Genomic DNA, 12,201 nt, shown 5'->3' on the forward strand with positions numbered 1-12,201 from the left:
GAATCGCGCGAGTGTGCATGCGATCGGATGTGTATATGTTACCGTGAGCGCTTATCTGGTAACTGCAATGAGCTCGCGGGTCGGAATAATTATGGGAAGATATAACAAGTCTCGTGCTAATTGATTTATAGACCGACGGACCGAAGAAGATTCATCGAGGTATCCTTGGACGAAGGCGTGTTCCCGTGCGCGTTGCACTCGATCGCGCTTTGATAATAATACGGGATCCCGCGCGACCGTTTCGGACAATCTTCCAATGTTCTATCGCGAGTCGAAAGTCGATCCGGCAAAAGAGCCTTTTACAAAAACTCGTTCTTCTTTCGTTTTTATTTTTCACTCGAGGTGGGCAGCCGATGTTTTAACGTAGGCGTATGGGGGCCAACGGGGGGCACCTCTCGCTCTGGGCCTTACATGGATGCATCGTGAGTCACTGCCCAAAGCGGCAGTATGTAAATGTATATTCCGCTTATTTTATTCATACGGTCAGGATGTGAGAACCGTAAATATCAAAAGCGACATGAAGATTATAACAATGACAGGTGTAATAAATTAAATAACAACAGTTAGTTGTGAAAAAAATAAACGACATATTTATTGTATTTAAATCATCACATGAAAATTGAATATAAAATCTGTGGGAATTTTTTTGATCAAGTTGATCGTGTGAAAACTAAAGTGCGTTTTTGTATTTTCTGAATCACCGATTTTCTTACGACGAGAGAGTTGGCGTCAAAGTTGTCGCGATAATTTGTTTGAGTAGGAGGAGACAAATGTAAATTTGCTCGTGTGTGTCGCACAAATCTCCAGGTCCCTGACAAGGCCCCAGACAAGCGGATGTCTCCGGCGAGTTCACGGGGGATATCGTTCTTCGTGGCACTTCGTGAGGGCTCGTGTTTGCTCGGTACTTCTGTCAGCCAGAGCCTTATTGGGCCTGGAGTGAAAGTGACTAGACATTTCGTAATCGCTATCAATATTGCAATGAAATCTCGCATCTTGCAAGTATCGATGCAAGGCAGGAAAAGGTTTCCAAACGAACGCGCGATTTAACGTGTTTTTTTTTTTTTTGTATTTTTACTTTGAACATTTATTTTCACAAACAATTTGTAAAAGATGTTTTACTAAAAAGTTGTATACAGGACAAAAAATGGGGGGGAAGTAAATATTTTATTTATTTCCAAAATCTTTTTATAACTTTGGATAAAACTACACGAAGATCGCGCTTGTTACCAAAGATTACTTTGCTAATTAAGCGTTAAACCGACGATAATCCCGATCGAGAAGGCGGAGCAGAACGGCAAAACGGCGCGAGTGTGCAATTCATTGTTTTTTTTTTTTTTTTTCCGGTGTGCCAACCGAAGCAATATTAATCAAGTACGCCGTGCGTCATGTAATTTAAATTCCCGTTAATCCGCCGGACCTGGTGGATTGCCACTCGTGCGCGCGCAGGGGCATTGTCTCTTACTCTCATGGATATCGTGGGCCAGGCCGCGTCGAACAAACCGGTAATCGCGTGTTAACGAAGTGCGAATAATTAACCAAAACGAAACGCGTCGGGGAAACAAAAATCGTCGTCGACTTCCGATGACGCTAATAAATCCCGCGGCGTGCCCTTTTGCGGAAGTTAACGACTCTCCTGTGTTTCTTCGCCCTCATTAGTGACTGTCCTCCCTCTCCTCCTTCTCTCTCTCTCTCTCTCTTTCTTTTTAATGCGACGAGACGCGTTACCTGCCTAATCGTTGATACTAATTACAGCCTTCGCGAGATAATGAAATCTTACTACGCGTATGTTCGGGACTTCCGTGAGAATTTTTTTCTCAGCGTCGCGAGCGCTTTATTAGTCGCCGCGGCACACACGGCGACGGCCGCGCGACGCCGGATTAATCTCCGTGGGATTGAGCCGGTCCTTATTAAGACGAATCGTTCGCTAATCGCCGACCATCCTTCTCTAACCCGACAATCGTAATTTATTGGCACGAATCCGGTCATTAGGTTCGCGTTCCTCTTCACACAGGTCGAGAAACTTCGATGTGAAATGAAAGCAACGTGACTTGTGTATAATGTAAGATGTATATATTTCTACAAAAATAAATAATACACAACGTTCAACGTTCTACTTTCGAGCGAGATATACAATTATGTACAAAACGCAGGTGATACCGTGCTATATATGCGTTTTTTAACGAAAAATATATTAATTTGCTTTAAGATCGTCGCTTCAACGCGAGAAGACAATAGCAAGAGTGAGCCGAAAACAATTAATGAGCTAGCGATACGTGAACGTACTTTGATCGCGTGTACAACTTTACCGTTTTTTTTTTTTTCCCAAAACATTCAAAATATCATCTTTAATGCTGTGAATATGCTATTTCCGGCAGATTTAAAGTCTCTCACATAAGCGTGCGAAAGGAAGCGACGAGTATCACGAGGCACAGGCTCGCCTTGGGGCTAAAGGTCGAACCGGAGTTGTGCTGATTCAAAATCTGACATTGCGAGTTTCTGTAGTGCTTGACATTTCCCTCGGAGTCGCGCGCAAGCACGCACAGCTCGTATTTGACGTTCGATTCCTTCAGATCGTGAATTCTGAAGGATCGCTCGCTGTAAACGACGTCCTTCTCGATCATGGACTTGCTGCTTCCGGATTCTCGCACCACAACGTAGAAGTCGCCGATGTCCTCGTGCGACGTCACGTACCACGTAGCTTTCCAGCTCTTGTCTTCGGTATCGCTAAAAACAAAGTTGGCTCATCAAATTTTCAGAAAAATTGTACGCACGTGTTTCGCTACAGAATTTTTTTTTTTTTTAATCAATGGAATATAAAGATACGTACTACTCGATATTTCGATATTTTACGTCGGGATTGATATCGAGTTCGGGTTCTTCCTTAATGTCCCGTTCGCCGCAGTTCATGAGATCCTCGGTTACTTCCGAGATAAATTTGTTCGCAACGTAATTCGGACTCCGGCACGTCACGTTCGACCATTCCGTCGGAATTTTCGTTTGAGCGTTTAGCCATCGTTTCAATGGTCGTGCGTGACAATCACAGTGCATTGGATTTCCTAATTAAAAGTACATTTTAATACACAACAGTTATAAGAAAGTACTTTGATTAAAAATTTAATTTAAATTTTATTTAAATTGTATATATTTATTTATGTACATTAAATTTAATTTTTTATTACCGGAATATTTGAGGATCGTGCCGTTTTTGATAATCTTCATAAACTTCTTGTCGAAGACGCCAATCTCGTTTTCCTCAATATCGAGAAGTCGTAGATTCGGTAGCGGCAAAATCTTATCGAGAGGCACGTAACTCAGATGATTGTTACTCAGATGTAAATTGGTCAAATTTAATGGCGGCAGAAACACGTCTTGCTCGGACACATCGCTTAAGTCATTGTACGACAGATCCAAAGTTTGCAGAGACGTTAAATTTCCAATTATATCTGAAATTCAACAATGTTCTTATATTCCTTCAGCAGAAATTTATGCGAACCAGCGTTAATTGCTAAGTAATTAGAGTAATTAGTAAAATAACATTCCCTGTTACATTCATACTCACATCTCCTAATCTCATTAATGTTATTATGAGAGAGATTCAAATATTGAATCTTCTTGCCGCCGGCGATGAGATCGTATGTGACGACCGGCATTTCGTTGTACGATAAGTCAACCTCCTTTAGTCTGTAAGGGATCCAGGGATCGTTCGGCAGAGTTTTCCGAGTGAGAAACGAGATCTTGTTGTGGCTCAGATTGACTCTCTCCAACGACAGACAGTCGTCGAGCAATCCGTTCGTTTTGTTGTCCAGCCTCTCCAATTTATTGTGCGACAGATCGAGAGTTCTCAGAGACACTAGACCCTGAAACGCGCCGTTCGGTATGTGACTGATGTTGTTGTTCGTCAGATTCAACGTAAGAAGTTGCAGCAGGCCCTCGAATGCGCGATTTGTCACATTGTTTATGTTGTTGTTCGCTAAGTTCAGCTCGAACACTATCGGCAAGCGACCAAAGGCGGTTTTCTCCAATTTTGTTAGGTGATTGTCCTAAAGTTTTTTTTTTTTTTTAATTTTTTAAATTACATTCGCACATAAAAATAATTTTTTAAATATTTCTTTAGATTTTTGTTTTAATACTTGTAAGTAAAGATACTGCAAACTGCTCAAACTGCTCAGCGCTTGCCACGGCGGCTTCGTGATATTGTTCGCTTGTAGATTCAGAGTTCTCAAGGTCAGCAGGTTTTCGAAGCTACCTTCTTGCAGGTTATCGCCTAACTGATTCCGCGAAAGATCTAGCGAAAGCAACGCGTTCATCGTGGGCCAGACGTCAGTGCTCGGAATTTCTTCCAGTAGATTCTCCGAAAAGTCCAAATAGCCCAAAGAAATCGGCAGTTGGAAGATCTTTGTCAGATGATTATTCTTCACCGTCAAACTTCTGCAATTTACAGTAAAAAATTGTGTGAAAGACAATTGTTTTTTTTTTTTTTTTTTTTTTCATTGACAAACAATGCGAATAACGAACCTGCAGCTGGCCAATCGAGTCAAACTACCGCGCGCGACGTCGTTCAATTGATTGTAACTCATATCGAGTTCCAAAAGCGTCGGCAGCGGGCCAAAAGTGGACGGTTTGATTTTCTCAAGAGAATTGTGAGACAGATTTAGAAATCGCAGACTGAACAACGTTTGAAATATGGCGTTGTGAATCTCGGACAGATTGTTGTGCGAAAGATCGATTGTATGGAGCTCGTACAACTTAGGAAAAGTCTGTCGTGGAACGGAGTGTATCAAATTGTGGGAAACGTTCAGGATCTTCAATCCCGTCATGTTGTGCAACGGAACCTGCGCACGGAGAATGTACTTTCTTTAATCTTCAATGTGTAACAATTGAATATAAAAATAAAATAAGATACGTGACGTGAATTAGTTATAACGAAGTACGATATAATTATATCGCGATCGTTCGTATATTAAGAAATAATGTACTCGCCTGATTTAGAGACGTGAGGAGATTGTAACTCAGCTGCAACTCCATCGCGTACGACGTGCTGTCGAATGAATACTTGGAGATGTTCTCAATTTTGTTGTGGCTGAGATCCAGCAACGTGATATTAGCGCAATTCTCGAACGCGCTCGGTTCGATCTTCGAAATTTCGTTGTGAGACAGATTTACTTTGGTCAGATAGAGATCTTTGAACGCCAGTTTCTCCACAACCGTAACAAAATTCTCGGAAACGTCCAGAAGCTAATGACAAATTTATTATTAAAAAAAATAATTGCGTTAAAATCGATACGAGTTGTAATTTTCGAGAAACAATGAACGCACCTCGGCAAATTGCAGCTGATTGAACATCTGGAAGTCGATCTTTTTAATGAAGTTACGAGCGAGATCGATGATGCCGATTCTGGTGATCGATCCGAAGGTTCCGCGACCGACGTCGTCGATTTGGTTGTCGCTCAGGTACAGTCGTCTGAGAAAACGCATGCCGCGGAAAGTGTTCGAGTCCAACTTCCTGATCTTATTGTGACTCAAATTTAAGACCTTCAGCACGGAATTTCGAGCGAAGGTTCCTCTAAAACGAAATCAATATCTTAGATACTCGACGTCGCGGAGATTTGATTTTCAGACGATTAACATCTTTTTTTAAATTCAATCAACCTCTTGAGATCGGTGATAGCATTATGCGACATGTTGCACCATCCCATCTTGGTGAGATCGGCCAAGTGAGACGCGTCCAATTTGTCGATCAAATTGTGAGACAGATCCAAAAATTCGGTGTCTCTCAGTCCTTTAAACTGATTTCTCTTCAGATCTTTTATCTTATTGCCATGCAGATCGAGCGATTTCAATTTTTTCAACGGCGTTACCGCTTCCACAGGCAATGAAGAGAGCGTGCCTAAAAAGTATAACGGAAATAATAACGATAATACTTAACGATTGTAATACTTTATGACATCAATTTTATAGACAAAAAAGGAATTATGTGAAGTGTATCTTTTCACGTTCTCAGCATCAAACGCCGATTTCACAGACATTACGTCGCTTTCGAATCCCGTGATTGACACAAATAACAAGATCGTATATTTTCTATTGATGATACCTTACGATGACTGTGTGATTACCGTTACTGATCTCCAATTTTTCCAACTTGGCGGCCGCCGCGCTTTCACCAAAACTATTTCCCGGCAAGACAGACATCCGGTGGCCGGTGATGCTCAACAGACTGAGATTACCGAGGATCTGCAGTGCCTCGCGCGGAAAGTTTTCCAGGTTGCTGTTTGTCACGTGGAGTTCCTGAAGGGTTCTGTTCACGCCGAGAAAACTGTACTTCTCGATCAGCCTCAGCGGCGTGTCAATGAACTTCAGCACTCGCACGTCCAACGGATACAAGGCGGGTCCGTAAAATCTCACTGGTCCGCAAAAAGAAAAACAACATCATTCCCGAGTCTATTTTGTTACTCGCCACGGGAATGTTGAATCTGAGTTTTGTTTTTTCCCGCGACGCGGGAATCAAGTCGGCTCACCTATGTTACATTTGTACAGAACCAGTTCCTCGATCGGCATGCCCTCGTTGCCCAGATTCGAGAAGGCGATGCTGAGGCTGGCCAAATTCGTGTTTTCGCAGCGAACGTACAGACCTTTGTCGCTGCCCCGCAAACAAGTGCAGGGATAGATGTACATCGTTTCTCTGGGACATCGGAACCTCGGCCCGGGTGGCACGTAGCCGCCCATTACGTACAGGGCCATGCCCAGAAGTAGCAGTGGCGATAACATTTTAACCTGTACGAGAAAAACAGAAATTTTTTTAAAATTTCATAGCGATAGGAAAGCGCGAAGAAGATGTAAGACAGCGATATTGTTTACATTCGAGTTTCGATTAGTCATTTCGTGATGCAACGCGCGAAATGTGGGAAACTTCGCTTTGTGAACTATCTTGGTTCATCGTGTGTACGCAACAGATCGATACACCGATAAAGCATGCGAGTGAGATAAACGCACGTCTAACAAACAAAATAGCTCTTTAAAACTCGCGATCGCTTCTCTGAAAATCTTTTTCCAGCGAACTGTCGAACAGTTCTTTGTCCTCATGACCCGCGTTTAAGCAAATGCGATTACCATCGTTCGCTGAAATCGCGATCCGATCTCGCTGCTTATTATCCCACGCGAGTCCACCGGTATCCCGCGATTTCTCGATGCCGAGGCGTGCGAGGGTGACTAAACTCGCTGAGATCTCCGATGATAGTCCGAAGACCGGCCTTGAGAAAGACACACGGCTCTTTTCAGAAGACGCGCGCGACCTACGCACGATGTGACCTACGCATCGCGAGAAAACAGATATTTCGTGCGATGATGTGTTGGCCTCGCCGAATCATCGTTCGTCCATTAATTAATTCGTCCGTCGCGCATCGACGACGCGGCTTCTCCCACGCGATTCTAGAAAAGAACAGGCGCGGGCAAAACTTCACGTGCGATCGTAGCTTTCTCACATCGCAAATTATAAGTTACAAGCGCTTAATCTGCGCATCAAACGATGCGTTGTTGCACGCTTTGCAACAACAATTACGAAAGCGACGCTTGTCCATCCGGAAATGTTAACGCAATTAGACCAATCCCAGTTTTCACCGATGTGTGCGACTTACCGCGAAGACGACGATCCCCACCTGCGTAACCGTGCGTAAAATTTCGATAGAAAATTGACGGTTACGCGCGGAGCTACGCTGCGCTTATTGCAAATCGATCGTTTTTCTTACGAAACGCACGACGATTAAGCAAACACAATCTCTCCGTGTATAACCGACCTCCTTTCATCATCTGATCATCATCTGATCTTCTTCGTCGTGAGTTTGACAAGATCATTTGGCCGTGAAAACATGTGCAATCAACTTCTCATCAATAAATGTTTATATTTTGCTGAAATTGTTTATCATCTCTGTTTGCGAGTTGCGTCAAGATTTGTATTTTATTAACAAGTTTCACTTTGTTGTTAATCAACAATCGCACGATAACAAAAAGCGAGTTATATACTTTCAATAGAGCGCGCAGCATCTGCTAATCGAGAATCGTCGTTGGCGAAGCCTCCCGCAATTAACGGCGGCGTGTAATTAAAGTAATCGTGAGACCCACCGATCTGAGAAATGGAGAACTATGCCTTATTACAGCCCTAGTAATTCAACGAGCAAGAAGATAAAAAGAAAAAGGCACCGTGATCTAGTTTAACCGTGTTTGTGCAACGCTGGCGATTTAATACGCTGACGAGCACATGACGTATAAAAAAAAAAAAACGAACAGCACATATCCGGCCGATGTTCTACGCGCGCGTTGTATCTGTTTGTTAGAAAAATATTTTTATCAAACTTATCTTGCACTTGAAAGACGTGTCTGTTCGGCAAAAATTCATGCACTTTTCGGCTTGTGCGAAAGCACCGACTTGTGATCAAAATACGCGATCGCGATCCTAAATGACAATCGTTCTACTGATTTTCGCCAGACAGTGACATCTGCGAATTTGCGACCGACTGAGGTGATAACGTTCGCAAGCGAAGCGATACGCTGGGAAAAACAGGTGCCTTTCACTTATTTCATCTGGTCTCTCTATTTCTCTTTCTCGTTCGCTAATTTAAACCAAGGAAATAGCCACTGGACCGAATCACGTTGATCTCTCGTGACTCCGCACACAAACTCATATCAGAATTATATAAAAAAAAAAAAAAATTATCGGCGCGCGTATCAATACCGACATAATGCATTCTAAAAGTACTTGATATATTTATTGTAGATTTATCTCGCTCATATCGATCTAACGGTTTACTCACATCGAGATGTGGGAAAATATTTAGAAACTCGATAAGAAAAATTGCTATAATAAAAAGACAGGTTTCAGAATGCGAGACGTACTTCCGTTTCTCGAAAGCGGAAAAAGAACAGCGCGACGCGGCAAAAGAACTAGCGCGCTCCACTTTCCGAAAGTCTATCAATTAGAGCTGTTGTTTAGCGCAGCCACAGTCGGCTTACGTAAAAAGAAACCGCACACTCGCGTACCCACCGTGAGATATCGTACCGATATTAGTCGATAGATACTGAAATAATATTTTATTATTAAAGAGAAAAGGTTGTTCTCTCGTAGAATCCAAACGCGCCTTCTCGTTGCATTTCTCTGATGCGACTCAGAGAGAGATAGAGAAAGAGAGAAAACAGATGTGATTTCGTTTCACCGGTCGTCCTTGTGCGGATTCTGCGGCATTTGAACATCCTTGCATTTTGCATCGTGCAGTTTTTGTTTTGTAACGCGATCTTTTTTTTTTTTTCACGAATACGCGTCACTTCTCAACAGAACGCAGAAACAATTTGACATTTTAAACGCAAGGTAAAATATTGTTGCAACTACTAAAGACGTGCTTGTTATTACGCAAGTTCGACGTCGCAAAACTTTAAGTGCGCGATGGAAAAAAAAAAAAAAAAAGAACAATGCGGAATTCAGTCAGATATTAAGGACAGTTACTTCAAGTACAGACGTAGAAACGTAACGTTTTGTTAAACCGCGCATCGTACGCTGAGAACCGGAGAGATGACGCATCTAAACACACTCACGTGGACACTCACCCGAGAACTTTGCGGATTTAATACCGTTTTTGTACTTAAAGATGTAACGAAACTTAAAACAACGGATTGATAATCTGTTTCTTATTGATAATTTTCAAACGTCAACGTCATACCTGATTGCTCCGACGTCAGTTGATTAATTTGACAAAATGACATTTCCCTCGAGTTCGTTTTTTTTCTCGAACTATTTTAAGATTGACAAATTCTCGCGATTTGTCACAGAAATATTCGTGATACCTTATTGCACTTTGCCCAGAAATCTTCAGAAGCACGAAGATCGTCTCTTTCAAGGATGCACCGCTGGTATCCCCGGGGTTACATATTCGCCGCCGTGCGGGTCATCCTTTTTCTTCCACCATGCAGGAGCGAGAGGCACGAAAGAGAGAGAGAGATAAACAAGGAGAGAAATATACGAGTGTGCTTTTGCCGCGTATCTTCAGGACATTCTGCATGTGGTTCCTTGGTGAAGCTGCCGTGAAAACTGAGCCGAGGCTCGGAGGCAAAGAGAAAGGCAGGCCTGAGAAGTAAGGCCTGCCTCATTGGCAGTTAATGCATGCTGTCCTTTCGTAGACATCCCACCTTTTGCTACTGACGCGCGACTCATTTTAATAAATTTTATCTTTTATCTCGAAAACAATCGCTATTGATTAGCTACGGTAATTTTAAGAAATCTAATCAAAATATAATCACAGCGTGCAAAATTGAACACAACTTCCTTGATGTTTTAAGAAATATTAGAAAAAAAAATATTTTTTTAATCGTTAAAGTTTATTTTCTGTTGTTGTTAAAATTAAGAAAAATTGAAAATATATAATTTTTCTGTATATAAAACATCCTATGTTCTTTTTAACATATGATACGATCCTGATAATACCGCGGTAGAAGAAAGTTAGCAAAATAAGCGGTATCTTAGGATTGGTTAGTGCTAGTGAAAGTATCTTCGGACAGTTGCCTCGGTACTCGAGTGACTCGTGCGATTTACGGCATGAAGCTGACATCTGTTGGTGAGTAGATAAATCTAAATAAACATTTCAGAGAGTAAACAAAAATTAAACTAAATGTTTTTAAAAATAATACAAGATTGGTGATTTTTAAAAAAATTTCAATAAACGAGTTTATTTTAAAAGGTGTTTTCAATATATTTTCTTTTTTACAAATACATATTTAAATATCTTTTTATATACTACCTTGCACGAAGTACACGGATAAGTATTTGCCATGACGGTAACACTTTGGCTTTTCTGAAATATCTTGCAACATAAAGCAGGATACAATACTTAAGCATCGTTTAAACGATAATGAGAAAGAATGGCGGACCTTTCCTGAAATTACACGGCTATTAAAGTCATTGAGTCTTCGAGTTCTCAAACAAAGAGTTTGAGGTAGTACTAGTAGTCGGTTGCGTTATCCAGCGAGTAATCCAGCGAGTGACAGTGTGTTCTTCAATTTCGCGTCTCATACATCAGTAACAAGAATTTTTACTATTTAAAAAGAATCGTCATTAATACACAGAAACAATGAATTGTTTCATAATATATGTATTTAATTTTTTATTAATTTCGAGTGAGTCAAAATTAACTTAAACTGAGATATCGCACTTAAGTCTAAAAATTGATATATATATTTTTTTGTTATACAGAAGTGACTGACCAACTCGTTTTGGGTTATTTTGTAAGAATCCATTTTTTTCTAAGCTCGTATTAAATGCGGAACCAGAGAGTTACTGTAATTTTTTTTTTATAAAGCAAGTTACATTTTTGTTTTTGCACACGCAGGACAGAAATCGCTTGGAAACATACGAGGAAATATCGAACGAACAAAACGACACCGATATCTTCGGAAATTTAACTTTTCGTTTCACTTGCGAAGGCATGTCGTCCGGTTTTTATGCAGATATGGATTACAACTGCAAGATTTTTCACGTTTGTGACAATGCCGGCAACGGATTCCCGGTGATATGTTTCAACAATACGATATTCAATCAGAAACAACGTATTTGCTCAGACGAGGAAGACGTCGATTGTCTGCGCGCCCACGAGTGGTATCTCACATTTGATTTTTCGTGCAAGATTGTACATTTTTATTATAAAATAATGATTGCTCGCATTGTATGTAAATAGGTACTATTTGAATGCGTTGACTTATTCTGCGGAAATTGAAATGAAATCCGTCATGGAGGAAATCAAATACGAAAACGAGTCAAAAACGATCGAGGAAGAAATTCCTTCCGTTTTGCCGCTTCTAGTTGACTAGAAGTACATATTTTGTATTTTAATATGTTATAATTTTTTAACGTGTTATTTTGTATTGTTTTACAAAAATAGTGAATGCATTTAATTGTGTTGATGTAAAACTGTCAGAGTGCTACATTTATAGAATTCCAGGGTAACTTGTTATTTCGCTTTCATGGCAGTTCAACGTTCCGGAGATCGCGTGTGCCCCGCGATCTTGACTCCGGTCTCCTTGTGCTCTTGTTGCGTCTCTCGGTGCACTTTTTTGCCGCGCGCAACTGGCGTAGAACTGGCAAAAAGATAAAGGAAAGAAGAAATGAACGGAGAAGACCTTCGGTGTGTAGTCAAGAATAATCTCGAATCTATTTCTAAGCATTCG

The 12,201-nt window shown here is 41.2% G+C and overlaps 2 protein-coding genes across 2 annotated transcripts; one reads left to right on the plus strand and one right to left on the minus strand.

Moving 5' to 3' along the window:
* Positions 1-1,323: 1,323 nt before the first annotated feature.
* LOC109853543 (insulin-like growth factor-binding protein complex acid labile subunit) lies at positions 1,324-10,091 on the minus strand. Its single transcript, XM_020425763.1, has 12 exons — positions 9,829-10,091; positions 6,516-6,771; positions 6,114-6,401; positions 5,650-5,887; positions 5,317-5,563; positions 4,981-5,235; positions 4,516-4,832; positions 4,131-4,428; positions 3,560-4,040; positions 3,180-3,443; positions 2,828-3,056; positions 1,324-2,724 (listed from the first exon to the last, which is right to left on the minus strand). Exons 2-12 carry the CDS (start codon positions 6,763-6,765, stop codon positions 2,388-2,390), a joined length of 3,204 nt encoding a protein of 1,067 aa, XP_020281352.1. The 5' UTR covers positions 6,766-6,771; positions 9,829-10,091; the 3' UTR covers positions 1,324-2,387.
* Positions 10,092-11,122: 1,031 nt separating this feature from the next.
* LOC109853550 lies at positions 11,123-11,896 on the plus strand. The gene is made up of 4 exons (XM_020425776.1): positions 11,123-11,154; positions 11,231-11,262; positions 11,367-11,632; positions 11,712-11,896. The coding sequence occupies exons 3-4, from the start codon at positions 11,463-11,465 to the stop codon at positions 11,842-11,844; spliced, it is 303 nt and encodes a 100-aa protein (XP_020281365.1). The 5' UTR covers positions 11,123-11,154; positions 11,231-11,262; positions 11,367-11,462; the 3' UTR covers positions 11,845-11,896.
* Positions 11,897-12,201: the final 305 nt, after the last annotated feature.

This window comes from Pseudomyrmex gracilis, unplaced genomic scaffold (genome assembly GCF_002006095.1).
Source record: "Pseudomyrmex gracilis isolate BER0280 unplaced genomic scaffold, ASM200609v1 scaffold_50, whole genome shotgun sequence".
Classification (NCBI taxonomy): domain Eukaryota; kingdom Metazoa; phylum Arthropoda; class Insecta; order Hymenoptera; family Formicidae; genus Pseudomyrmex; species Pseudomyrmex gracilis.